We start from the raw sequence: 15,073 nt of genomic DNA on the forward strand, positions 1-15,073 counted from the left end.
ACCACAGCCTCAACCTTCAAAATACCGAAAATCGGGAGGTATCGTTCTATGGGGGCTATATGAAGGCCTGAACCTAAACCGAAAAATTTTAGGTGGAAAGTTGTTTACCTCCAAGGAAGATTTAATACCACATTTCAACCATTTTGGCGGGATATTGAGGCCACAACCTTGAAAATACCGGAAATCGGGAGGTACCGTACTACGGGGGCTATATGAAGACGTGGACACATGAGGACAAATTTCAGGTGTAAAGTTTCATACCCCTAACGAAAACTTAATACCACATTTTAGCCATTTCGGTGGGATTTTTAGACCACAAATCCTTGTATATATTTTTGCATATGCTCATTTTATGGAAATATGTCAAAATATGCACGATATGCAAAAATGTCTGGGCCTAATTCGTTTTATTTTGTGATAAAACGAGTTTCTTTCTAATCAGATTTTCTCTACGACCATCCTAACCATTGCATTTGCATAGGATTCCGCTGTCTACTAATAAGCCTTCATAAATATGTGAAAACGGTTCATTCGTTTTCGAGCCAAAGATGATACCGATTTCAAAATGTTATTTCACATGTAAAACACAACGGAATCTTCCCTTTCAAGGTTCACATCTCAGCCAATTTTGTTGCGACTGGCTTGAAATGTTTACCAAAATCTGTATAGGCCAATTTAAAATAATATTCAGGTATACAATACAAAATCGTGATGTTTTGAATCGATAACCATGGAGTGTTTATGTTTATATTCAATGTTTTTAACTCAATCACTTTTGTTTCGTGTCACATGTATTTTGAGGGCTACCTGTATTAAAATACTCTCTCATAGTATCTGCACTCTCTCTCTCCTTATACTTGATTTGTTTTGTATCTGTCAGTACGCCCAATGTGTGTTCTCTTGCCTGGCTTTTCTTGTGTTATTGAATCTTAAAAATAAGTAATAAAACAAAAACAACACGCAAAGCAACGAAAACCCAAAGATAATGAAGTGTTTGTTTCTTATTATTGAGAAAAATTAACAACGTCACCGCCAGCCCGGCAGCCAGTGGGAAGTCATATCAGTTTTGAATGCGCCTCAAGATATAACAGACAGAATACCAAAACAGTTCAACCAAAGATACCAAGCGCAATATAGCGCCGCGCGTGTTTATTTTTTGTTTTGTATATATTTTCAAAGAAAATAATTAACTTGCGAATGAAAAAGTTGTTAATTCTTATAAAAAAATAAAAAATATAAACAACTTAAAACAAAAATGATTACAAATCAATAAAAAAAAATAATAACTACACAGTTTTGGATAAAAATTACCAAACCAAAAAAGAAGTGCCTGTAAATGAATCATCAACAAGTGTTGAAATTGTGTGATTAAACGGTTTTTAAAACTCGTTACGTTACGGCCACAAAACCCCCCCAAACTAAAGAAAGAAAAGAAAAAATAAATCAAAACAAAAATGAAGGAAACAGTTATAAAACCCAAAATAATGAGATTTTTCATAAAAAGTAATAAAAATAATAACAAAAATTAATTGATAAGTTATTTCAAAAGTAGTTTAAGACCATTAAGCGGGACAAATAGTGATTGACTCATTTTCGGTGACACAATTTTGGTTTTATTGCCGCCTGCCTCTCCCACCCCAAACCACATAAACTGGGCTAAATTCACTTGGCGCCCACTTTCCTTAATCTTTAATTGAAACGCATTTTTCTTCCCCTAAATTTTAATTATTTACATAGAACGACAATGGGGTGGGATGTGTTGTGTGCATGCATTTCTATTATCAATATGAATAAATTTTGAATCGCAATTTTTAGTGAGTGTGACGAACTGCGTGTGATTAATTATAAAAAATATTTCTTTTTCTACTCTCGAAACCCTTTCTTCATTGTGTGTCATGTTTGTGAAATATTATTTTTATAAAAAAAGATTACAACAATATGTATTTACCACCATTGTTTTTTTTACATTATCATATCATATACAACTCAACCACCAGTCAGTTATTCAAAGTACAGCTTTAATTAACCCATATTTTGTGGTCAATCAATTGCTGCTGCTGTTTGTCGTTTTTTTTTCTTCTTCTACACATAAAAAATATTTTTCATAATCTCTTTATAAGATGAATAAAATTATTCTGTGGTGCTAATTGTCCATTATTTGTTGTGTTGTCCCATTTAGATCGTGTCGCTGAATATTCGGACGAAGATGAAGAAGGTGAATTCAGTTCGGGTGAATTTAATGATGATCTAGGCATACCCGGTTATGATCCTAAACGTGATTACAATCCTTCCAAACACGATATGCGTAAATATCGTAAATTACAACGTTCCGAAATTGATGATGTTGTCGCCCTAGGCGGTCCAAATAATCCCGTCGACAGTGACAGTGAATTCGAAATGAAGGATAAAAGTTCATCTCGTGCTAAAATCAGCCGGGTAAGTTTTGATAATATGTATTAAAAATATGTGAAATTATGTACATTTTTAGGAATTTATTTAGTAGGGAAATCATTTTGGGATTTTAAATTTTGATAATTGTTTCAAAACCTATGAGGTTAAAATTTATTAAAGCACAAAACAATGAAGTACAATTGGGTTGGGCACAAATAGGTTGGATCTTACCGAACAGACTCATGGATTTCTGTTTCAAAAACAACCAATTTATATAAGAATTATATTACCATCCTCGGAATAATAAGTAATATTGGTGGCGTTTTTTAGCTGTTATCATTTTTTTTTTTTCAAAATAGTCTATCTTAATCCCATTGTTGTTGTAATATTTTATTAAAACAACTAATTTATTAATGAAGAAAATATGGATTTGTTCGCCTTGAGGTTATGCAGGGAAGGCTATATATTCAGACCTAGCCACCAGTTCCCCAGTTTTTTTAATATATACCCCGACGAAGTAATCTTCCAATAAATTCTTAAACAAAAAACGTTTGTTACCCAAACATCAAGAACATAAAATTTAAAAATAAAACATTCTCAATGAAAAGTTTTCAAATGAATTGCTAGTTTTTGAAAATATGTCAGTCGTTAATTAGTTGTATCTAAATCGCAATTGCAATTTAGCATAACACAGACGCATATGTCTGAGTTTGTTTAAACAAGATCTCTTTACAAAATTTAAGGCTCTTTTAAAAATCCAGGTCTTTGTGTTTAATGTTGATTAAAAACCTTTAAAAAATACAGGCGTATGCGTCTGATCTTAATTGAAAAAAATCTTTAAAAATCCAGGCATATGGGTTTGATGTTGATTGAAAAACATTTTTTTAAAATCCAGGGCTTTGGGTCTAATGTTGATTGAAAAATTCTTTAAAAAAATACAGGCCATGGTTGTTTGGAAAAAAATAAACCTTTAAAAATTTTATGCCTACGGGTCAGATGTTGATTGAAAAAAGTTCCTCAAAAATCAAGGCCAACAGCTCAGTTGCTGATTGAAAAAATCTTGTACAAATTTAGGCCTTGGGGTCTGATGTTGATTGAAAAGAAAAAAAACAAGTAAAAATGTATCAGTCGGCTTTGCCGACAGTGATATACCCTCAGCCTGTGTGGATTGAAATACTTTTTTCCCCAAAAAAACAATGTATTTAGGGGGTTTTCAAAATTTAGGGCGTATGAATCGACAAAAATATGGATATGATTAAAGCTCAAAAATTTGCGGAGATATCGATAGATAGGGCCTTTTTACCATACTAGTCTACGAAAAACATAATATCGCTGTAAACAGCGCCACTAGGAAAACCTTCGGTGAAAATGTCCAAAGGATCCTCGATCAGACCCTTAACCACACACAAGTTTTTGAACATTTGTGTGGGTGGTACCACAAGGATTGGACAGATAGGGCCCAAATTTGAACATAAACTAAGTTTCGACAATATTTTGAGATCCAAAGTTTGGACCAAATCGTTTGCTACGTCTATGAGAAATCGCCCGTACCATTTTAGCGAATATTTTCGAACTTTTGTGGGGAGGTACCGTAAGGAGTGGCCTATAAGCCTTCGAATTTCATCTAATATTCGAAGAAATATTACGATATCCAAAGTGTAGACGAATGCAGTATTCGGTTTGAGCTCTCCAGCCGTAGGGTTTTTTTACAACTTTCGGGCTGTTTTCTCAAGAAGTATGGACTTGCCCCTGAAAAAAGTTTTATTGTCGTAATTGAGGCAGTAATGCAAGTTGCTTCAATAAAAATCAAAGTGATTCGAGAGCAGGTCTTAAAGTGAATTTATCCAAAATTTTATGTGGGAGGTACCCGAAGGAATGGACAAATATAGTCCATATTCGAACCTGATCTATATCTGGTACATACATTAGGATGTGTAAAGTATGGACCAAATCGTGCGCACAATTTTTCCGAACATTTTTGAAGTACCTGAAGGAGTGGACCGATATGGCTTATCTTCGAACTTAAACTAAGTTTGGACAAAATATTACGAAAGCCAAATTTTGGACCAAATCGGTTGATCCGTTCGAGAGTTTTCGTGCGCTCCAGCCAGACAGACAGACGGACATGGCTAAATCAACTCCAAATTGTCTAAAACGGATTTCGTCCAAACATACTTGGGGTCTAAAACCAAGGCACCTTTTGCCCGTATGAAAGTGTACATACCCTCGTTAGCATAAATGCTGAGGGCGTAAAAGGTCATTGGGTCCAATGTTGAATGAAAAAAATCTTTAAAAATCCCAGGCCTATGGGTCTGATGTTGATTAAAAATTTTAAAAAATTCAGGATATGGGTCTGATGTTGTATGAAAAAATTCTTTAAAAATTCCATGCCTACGGGTAAGATGTTGATTGAAAAAAAATTCTTTTAAAAATCCAGGCGTTTGTGTTTAATGTTGACTAAAAAACCTCCATAATACGGAGGGTATAATTAAATTTGTCATTCGAAATATTCATGGAGTTTTTCTAAGTCTATATAAAAGTGACCGTCTGTCCATCCGCCCGTCTGTAGAAATCAAGATACAGCTCGCAATTTGTATACCATCAGCCTTTAGGCTAAGGAGGGTATATACACTTTGATACGATGAAAATGTGCTTCACGAAATAATGGTTTTAGACCCCAAGTATGTTTGGACGAAATGTGTTTTAGACAATTTGGAGTCGATCTAGCCATGTCCGTCCGTCTGTCTGTCTGTCCTGCTGGCTGGAGCGCACGATAACTCGAACGGATGAACCGATTCGGTTCAAATTTTGGCTTTCGTAATATTTTGCCCAAACTTAGTTTAAGTTCGAAGATGAGCTACATCGGTCCACTCCTTCCGGTACCTCCCCCACAAAAGTTCGAAAATGTTCGGAAAGTTTGTGCGCACGATAACTGTTGAAGGGAGTGACCGATTTGCTCCATACTTTGTATAGCGTAAACTTTCTACCAGAGGAATATGAGGTTTTAATATGGTCTCAATAGGTCCACTCCTTCGGGTACCTCCCACACAAAATTTCGGAAAAGTTCAAATCGCTTTGATTTTTAGCGACTTGTATTCACTGCCCTCCATACGACGGTACAAGTTTCATCAGGGGCAAGTCCATACTTCCTGAGAAAATAGCATGAAAGTTACAAAAACCCCTATGACACCGTGTGAGGTGGTTGGAGCGCAAGAGAGCTCTCGAACGGATCTGCCGATTCGGTCCCAAATATGGCCTTAGTAATATTTTGTCCAAACATAGTTTAAGTTTGAAGATAAGCCATATCGGTCCACTCCTTCAGGTACCTCCCCCACAAAAGTTCAAAAATTTTCGGAAAAATTGTTCATAAGGTAACTCTTGAAGGGAGTGGCCGAATTAGTCTATACTTTACACATCCTAATATATCTACCAGATATAGATCAGGTTCAAATATGGACTATACTGTCCACTCCATCCGGTACGTCCCACACAAATTTTCGGATATGTTCACTTTAAGATCTGATATCGAATCACTTTGTTTTTTGTTGAAGCAACTTGTATTCGCTGCCTCATTTACGATGGTGAAAGTTTTTTTTAGGGGCAAGTCCATACTTCTTGAGCAAACAGCCCGAAGAATGTAAAAACCCCCTATGGCACCATATGTTGTTGCTGGAGATCCACTTCCATAACGGTCAATGTCGATCCATTCCTTTTAGTATCTCCTACGCAAAACTTTTGATCTTTAATCCTAATCAACATTTTTGTCGGTTCAAACGCCCAAAATTTTTAAAACCCCCTAAATACATACATACGTATTTTGGAAAAAAATTGTTTCAATATACACAGGCTGAGGGTATATCTCTGTCGGCAAAGCCGACTGATACTTTTTTACTTGTTAAGATAGACCTTTGTAATTCGGTTTAGAAGTTTGGTACTGCAAATGGGCATATCGGTCCATAGAACGGTACCGCTCGACTTTCGGTATTTTGAAGGTTTTAGCCTCATCATCACACCGAAATGGTTGAAATTTGGTACATAATCTTCGTTGGGGGCATAAAACTTTCCTCCAGAAAATTTTCGGTACATGTCCTCGTCTTCATATAGTCCCCTTGGAACGGAACCTCCCGATTTCCGGTATTTTAAAGGTTGTGGCCTCAATATTCCACGGAAATGGCTGAAATTTGGTATTTAGTCTTCGTTGGGGGTACAAAACTTTCCACCTGAAATTTTTGTCCCCCAAACATTTGTCGGTATAGGTTCACGTCTTCATATTGTCCCATAGAACTGTTCCTCCCGATTTTCGGTATTTACAAGGTTGTGGCCACAACAACACACCGAAATGGCTGAAATTTGGCACTTAGTCTACGTTGGAGGTAAACACCTTTCCGACTGAAATTCGTCGGTATATGTCCACGTTTCGATATAGCCCTTATAGAACGATATCTCCTGATTTTCGATGGTTGTGACGTCAATATTCTACCGAAATGACTGAAATTTGTTATTCAGTTTTCCATGGGGTTATAAAATATTCCACAAGAGTATTATCAGTATAGGTCCACGTCTTTCTGTATCCCCCATAGAAGCATGCCTCTTGATTTTAGGTATTTTTTGGTCTTAATGTGGTTAAAATCTTACTGAATTATCGGAAATTTGGTATGTAGTCTTCTTTGACTCTTAAAAACTTTACGCCAGAAATTTGCTGGCATAGATCGTCGTTTCGATATATCCCCATAGAACGGTACCTCCAGAATTTCCGTATTTTGAAAATTAGGCACATTGTTTTACCGAAATTGCTGAAATGTACCTTATCTTGGCCGGGCGGTATACACTCAATACCATCTTCTAGGATTTGATCTGTGGTATCTTCGTCGACTTCGCTAGTATTGGATACCAATAGTTTGGAAAAATGCTATTTCCATATTCTGAGCACAATATCTTTTTTTGTTACCAGATTATCTTGCATTCAGCTTGATGTTTCACTCTTTGGTAGAATTTTCGGGCATCATTCTGGCTCCTGTATATCTCGTTTTTTTATATTCCCTCTTTTCAATTTTTCCTACGGAAAACACGTTTCTCCTCTCTCCATTTCTCCTGACACATCTTTTGTGCGCTACGCTTTGCTACTGATTGTACAGTAGACCTACATGCCGCATTCTTCTCATCGATAGCAGCATGACACTCCTGGTTATATCATGGGTTCCTTGGTAGAGGTCTATGGTATCCAAGTATGGATTTTGTTGCTGTTTGCGTGGAGAGGACAATACTTTGCTACTGTGTTGATATGTTATTCAAAGGAGGAGTATTGTCATTAAGCAGTTGGACCAGTTGAGCCGAATATGCAGTGGCTATCTGTTCTTATTGTAACTTACCGATGTAAAATTTTTTTATACGTTTAATCGGTTTTGTACTGGGGATGTAAACAACTAAACAACTAAGCACTTTATTGATGACTAAGTAGTAAGCACTAGAGTTGTTGTTGTTGTTTAGTGTCACGATCGTGACACGTGCCCGTCTCTATTGACGATTGCTCCTCCATCTATCATAACGTGATAAAATTTCGTTTCTTGGATTTTTAATCTGGTGACGGTCAGGTGTCCTTATAAATGTCGAGATGCCGCTGCGAAGTCTATCAGCCTCATTTCGTTGTCAGATGTTTCCTTGTAGAGACCCGACTGTTGGGCAAAAGATACTCCTATTTTCAATTTTGTCCTAGAATAATATTAATGTCATGGGCAGGACAACGGTGATATGTTTCTTCTAAGCGTTCGTAAAATATATCTTTGGTCTGTTCGTCCTTGTGTTCAGTGGGAGCATGAGCGCATATAAAAAGCTGTTGACAAATTTAGCTTTTATCCGAATTGTAGCAAGTCTTTCATGCACCGACTAAATACACATCTGCAACCAAACTCATGTTTTTTTGTCATGGCAGCTATAATACAGTGTGTCACCTGTAGGTGTTTTGTGACGCATTTCCCGTTCCATCGTATTTTCTGTATAGCAGTAATATCGGCCTTGTACGTTGCAAGTACGTTTGCCAGTACGTAAAATTCACCTTTTCATTCCAGGTGCAGATTCTCAGATCATGGTCCTTAAAACGTTTGCGGCGGTCGTCAACTTTATAAGGGTTTCTTATTCTTTATTTTTTTCCTCACGACGTGTTTTGTATGTGTACGTTACTGGCCCAACAACCAAACTCATGTTCAAAAAAAAAAAAAAAAAAAAAAAAAAAAACAGTAAGAAAAGGATCATAGTCGGGCGGGGCCGACTATATGATACCCTACACCACTGTGAATATGTAAAATATATATTGGAGATATATTTCAATTTGTACTGATTTCTATATACTATTACTACTAGACAAAATTCAGTCACACATTCCAAATTTCATCAAAATCGGACGTATATAGCGTGTTTGATGCAGGAAATACGTCAAAGCGGCCGAAAATATATATGGGAGCTATATCCAAATTTAAACCGATTTCGATGTAATTTGGCACATTTATTTTTAGACCGAATTCAGTCACACGAACAAAAATACATGGACAGACGGACAGATGGACGGATCAGGGCTTCGGAGTCGGAGTCGGAGTCTGGAGTCGGAGTCTAGCAAATTTTGCTGGAGTCGGAGCCGGAGTCGTGAAAAAAAGCTCGACTCCGGGCAAGAATATGTTCTACATTTATCAAAATTTGTCGAATCAATTTAATTTATTTGAATGATCATAGTTAAAAAAAACTCTTAATCTCTATTTTGACTACAAAATGCATATCGGAAGCATTTTTGGGTCAATTGATTGGAATAATGTTTGCATGCTCCAAATATACCTGGGTAAGATCTTTTAGAAGATTTACAGGTCATTTTAAGGAAGACTCACTGGTCATCTCTTGTTTTTTTATTAGAAGTCATTTATGTCTGCTGTAAAAGAACCTGTTGGACTTCTATGAAAAACCTTGTAGTACTTTAAGGGAAATCATACGAAAGACTTACCATGGTGCCCCTTAACCAAATTTAAATGGAAGGAGCTTATACCTGAAAAGTTTTCGCGGATTCTGAAACTGCAATAGCCGGAGGGCTTTTTAAATAAATCGCGGTCAAACTTCACACTTATAGGGGTTTTTGAAATTTTCACGATTTTGCTTGAAAACCGCAAGTCCTATGGAAATGATGTAAAGAAAATGTTGTAGCAGTGAAAATTTTCTCTGCACTGACTGTATTGCCTCTTTATAAAATTATGTCATGACTACAATTTACCAACTTAAACTTATATATCTCAAAAATAGTAGAACCTAAGATATTATTGCAAAAGTCAGTATTGTAGAGAATTTCCACAGCTATATGTTTTTCTCCAGTCCCATTTCGATAAGACTTGCCGTTCCCAAGCAAAATGGCGAAAACCTAAAAATGTGACCTAAACTTCTATATCTCAAAAATGGTAAAACCTACGAAATTGTAAAGGTCAATCCTCTAGTGAATTTTTGCAGAAACAATATTTTCTTCAGCCCTATTTCGATAGGATTTACCGTTTTCAAGCAAAATGGTGAAAACATAAAAAAAACCCTACAAATGTCAACTTCAAGTAACCCTAACCACGAAAGTTAACATACATAAGCTATTTTGGTCTTTTATCACGATGCGGTGTTAAAATATCGTTAATTTTCCATAACTCAAAAAATTACAAAGAGTGTTACAGGACAGTAATTATGGTAATTTGATATTTCGAGTCTCATTGGGTACATAAGTCAAATTCGGAAAATTGAAAATATACTCGTGTGTTGGTGTTTAGGTAAAGAAACCTTGTAACGAGACCGTCCGATTGCAGATGCTTTGAAGGGGTTTGCTACATGTTCTGAAGTGTGAAGTATACTGAAGTGCTTGTTACTTTGTATTCTGTATTGTCAACGAAAAAAAACGAACAAATATGTTTTGGTATCCTCCCAATGCAATGTATCTTGAAAGTTCAAACTGAAATGACTGTAATTTGTGAATTTTATTTTATCTATTTTCGAAGTCGACTCCGGAGTTGGAGTCGGAGTCGAGAAAAAAATTGGAGTCGGAGGCGGAGTCTGTCCAAAAATGGCTCGACTCAGAAGCCTTGGGACGGACATACACAAATCGACTCAGAAAGTGATTATATGTATATCCCTAGTTCCTATTCCTATGGGTCTATTTCGTTTCCTTTTCTATGTTACATACAAATGCACAAAGACATAATACCCCTTACCACAGTGTGGTGTAGGGTATAAAAAAACATTAAAAAATAATTTAAAAATAAATATATTTTTTTTTAAATTTTTCTTTGAATTTGTAAAGTTCTAGAAAATTTTCAAAATTTCGAAATATGGTCATTTTTAAAATCAGAAATCTATTTCAAACTTTATTCATCATTAACGAGAATTAACGTTTAAATCTTGGTATTTCCCACAGCCATATTTATTTTAATTTACACACTAAATTTATAAAATTATTAAATACCAATTAAATATGAATTTTTAAAGATATCATAATCCGCATTTCCCCAAATGCATATTTATCTCTAAAGATTTTTAAGTGATTATTAACACATTTTAATAGCATTTAAATTGACATAATCGTTATAACACCTGTTTTATAATTGCTTATGGTTTATTTTTCTGACATGTGTTGGCTTGGCTTCTCCAACATTTCCACTTCACACACATGTGATCTTCTTAAATGGGTATATTCTTTGTCCCCGAATACCCACCGCCTCTGTCCCATTAAAATGTTTAATTCTTCTACTCTTTTTGCTTACAAATAGACGTCATTCATTCATTCACAAACATGCATATTAAATTATTTATGTACACATTCGGGTGTGCATATATCGTTGTATGTACGATGTATATTTTTGTCTTCTACTGTAGCTAATTTAATAATAATACAAAACTATACAACTGGGTATTGTAAAAACAAATTATAACCCAAATTTCCTCAATTAATTTTAAATGAAATTTGTAACACGCACTTCGTTGTCGAAAGGAGGAGTGGGAGGTCCATTATATGCCCTCCTCATCATCATCATGTTGCTATTTGTATCCTTCCATTTCAAAGATTCGCATATGTGTGAGCTGTGATGAGTAGGTATGTTTGTTTGCGGATGTATGTAGGTGCTAATTTACTACACAATGAAACGAGACACCTTATAATGTTTCTGGTGGTTAATTCAATTTTCATTCATGTGTTGAGGGTAATTATAATAGGTGTGTTTTTGTTTTTTTTTTTTTTGCAACTTATATACAGATGGAGGAAATTATATTATTTTCGATATTAAAGATCCAAAGGGCCTGAATTTCCTCGATTACATCTGATGAATGAGCTTATAAATAAAGTCAAGGATTTATAAAATTCGTATAAGATTTGAAGTAAATGGAAGGCTTTTTTTGTAGATAGAAAACCATTCATATGTAGGGTTCCTAAGTGTACACAAAGAAAAATATTCAAAAATGGTAAACTGCCCTAGGTAGTTTTTTGGAGTTTCTCCATATATAAAACACTTCGCATATCGCATAAATATGTAGTTTTTTGTAAATATTTGGTAAATTCCAAAAAAATATATGTACACTCCAACAAATGGCGAAAATAGTTTGTTGTCTACCTTTTTGTCAATATGTATCAATAATGTATACCCAATTTTTTTAGTTTTTATCGAGACAAGTTCATTAGCTTTAAATGAAAATCTTAAACTAATTTGTGTGCCAACAATGTTCTCTTAATAAAATATTTAAAGAATATTTTTGATTTTCTTTTGATTCCCCTTCTGTCTGTCTATGGGCGGCGTTGCACCTCCAACATCACACACATACCGTGTGTCTCATGTCAAAACGACAACGTCAACAAAGTAAGGCAGGCATTTCTTTTGATGATTTATGACAGCTACACAAATGAAAATTATTTTTATTTTTAATTATAGTTTAAATGTTTTGCTTGGGGGAGCTTTAAAAGTGATTACTATAAATATGAATAACTGGAATGGCACGGAAGCTGGATATTCGAGACGAAAATAGTTCAGTATTTCTTTTTTTTGTGATATGATTTTGTTTTCTTTTATAAATGAAAATGCTAAAAATGCATACATTATGAATCATCATAAAGCTTGTGGGATGGATTTGTGTTTTGTAAAAATTAGGTTATGATGATTTATTATTGTTTCAACTAAGATCGTTAAATTTATCATATAAGCTGAACAGTGCCGGACAAACGATCATGAAAATAAGGGAAGAAATGTTTTATGGGTGTCACAGTGGTGCAGTTGTATGCACACCTGCCGTGCATGCTGAATGTCCGGGATCTATTTCCAGGCCAGGCAACATTAAATTTTATCGGTGTCATCATCGCCTCACTTTAATGTTGGAGACATTTCCTGGGTATTTTAGGAATGTAAAACTTATCTATCAGGGGTGTCTTAAGACAAGCCGTTCGGACTCGGCAATAAACAGTAGGTTCCATATCACTGAACTTATATGAATCGAGATACACTCATTGATATTAGAGAAGTCTCCCACAAATATCCCTTCTGGGAAAATCAGAGCTCCGAATTCGCTCGTAGTAAATCGAGCTCTGGGCAAAGTACAATCTTTCCTCCAAGCATAAAAAATTGAGAAATATAATAAAAACCGCTTACAAAAAATTTTTCTTTACAAGCATGATCTACGATTTCTACAAAGCGTATTGTGAGCACAGAAAACCTTTTAATTACATTTTTCATTTGATTGTATAGAATTCTCATATACACTTTCCACGTATAATATTTGGAATATTGACAAAACACAAACATGACCAGGTTTTGTCAGGTTTAACCAAAAAGACAAAAAGTGAATTATTGATTTTTTCACCACGGCATCGAAACCGAGAAAAGGGAATAAAATTGTCAGAAAAGAGAATAATATTGTCCAGTTGACAAAAACTATTGTTAGATTTGACATAAACAATTGTTGAAGTTAACAAAAACTACATGCGAAATCTAACAATATCTTTAAAATACAGAATTTTCTCTTCGGATATTGTTGGATCAATCATAATAATTCATACATGTTATGAATAGTGTTTATATATTATGAAGGTAATTCCTAATGCCAAAAATATGAGCTTCTTCTAAAAGAGATTGAAAAATACTATTGTGGGTTTTTTATGACAGGTTTGGGTAGAAGGATGTTATCTTTGCGTTTTTCTATTGCCACAGAGACAATTTTTTTATGTTTTTATAGTGGGAGAGTTTATTTTTTAAATGGGTATAGTAGATCAATGGGAATTATATGTACAGTATTGGCCAAAACTTAAGCACCAAAATCAGTAGTGATAATTAAAACAAAAAAACAAAGTTATTAATTTATTTTTTACTTTTTATTTACTAATATCTTTATTACTGGATATTACTGAATTCTGAATTTAATAAAAAAAAAATAAAATTAAAAAAAATTAGTTCGCAAATATAAGTGGACAAATCTAAAGCACCACCAATTTAAGGAAAAAAGCTAGTTTCTATAAAATTATCAATTATTTCAGGCTATATTGCTTCCCAGGCTAAATTGTTTTTAAGTCTGGAGTGTTACCCCCAATGGCTTAAACTTCATCATTGCTTTCTATTACAGAGAGTAATGTTTTTCAAACCGAACTGACAGTGTTGCTAAATTTTACTGATCGCTACCAATATCATGATTTCATCCCGGCGCACAGTGGTCGAAACCACTGATCTAGCGGCGCGAAATTAATAACTTGGAAACGAATGAAGATATCTTTCTGAAATTTTGCACAAACTCTATCTGTGTCTGTGGGTAATTATGGACTAAATATGAACAACATAGGCAAATATTTTGGTATAGCCCCCATATAACGGTACCTCCTGATATTCGATATTTTGAGGATTTAAGCCACCTTTTCCTTCCAAATCAGTTGTAATTTGGTACTTAGTGTTCCTAGTGATCACTAAACCTTTCCACCAAAAATTGTGGATATAGGTCCACGTTTGGGTATAGGCCCCTTTTAGGGTACCTCCCAACTTTCAGTAGTTTGGGGATTTAAAGCTACATTTTTCGATCAAATTAGTGTAATTTGGTATTTGGGGTTCCCAGTGGACACAAAAATTCTCCACCAAAAATTGCGAACATAGGTGTACATTTTGATATAGCCCCCATATAACCGTACCGACAGATTTAGGGTATTTTGAGGATTTAAGCTATTTTTCAAGACCATTTATCGGCAAGATTTGCTGCTATTTGCAGCTAAATTTTGGTTATTCGGAATCTAGGGAGTCCAATTTATTATTAAAAAAATAACTGGACCGAACCTCGGTGGACCTTTGTAGTTACGCTCCATCCAACAAAAGTATATTGCACTAAAAACATACAAAAAATAATAATTTTTGAAAATTTATTGCTTTATAACTATGTAACTTCAGGCCCCAAACATTTCATTTTAATTTAACTTAAACCCTCCCCTATCAATAAAAAATAAACTTTGTTTAGTTTTATTACGAATTTATTTAACAATTAAACAAATATGAGATCAGGTCTTTAGCAACAATTTTATTAAAATCTGATCCGTCAAAATTTCTTGCACTTGACACTGAATAACTGAGTGAATATTTACAACAACAAAAAAGTAAAAACTAAATCTTAGTCTGCAGAGTGTCTGTAATCGATATAATGGAAAACATTTCGCAATTTTATA

General features: G+C 34.7%; 1 protein-coding gene across 31 annotated transcripts in view; it reads left to right on the top strand.

Moving 5' to 3' along the window:
• The window catches only part of KrT95D (phosphofurin acidic cluster sorting protein KrT95D), a 327,318-nt gene that overhangs the window by 272,476 nt on the left and 39,769 nt on the right, over positions 1-15,073 (top strand). For 30 of the 31 annotated variants that reach the window (XM_073960285.1, XM_073960280.1, XM_073960276.1 and 27 more), the window contains one exon: positions 2,180-2,436. In XM_073960285.1, the coding sequence (XP_073816386.1) occupies positions 2,180-2,436 (257 nt within the window). Of the gene's footprint in view, positions 1-1,008; positions 1,504-2,179; positions 2,437-15,073 lie in introns of those variants that run through there. The other variant, XM_073960308.1, reaches the window with a different exon arrangement.

Source organism: Musca autumnalis, unplaced genomic scaffold (assembly GCF_047663935.1).
Source record: "Musca autumnalis isolate F117 unplaced genomic scaffold, ASM4766393v1 scaffold_1, whole genome shotgun sequence".
In the NCBI taxonomy this organism is placed as follows: Eukaryota; Metazoa; Arthropoda; class Insecta; order Diptera; family Muscidae; genus Musca; species Musca autumnalis.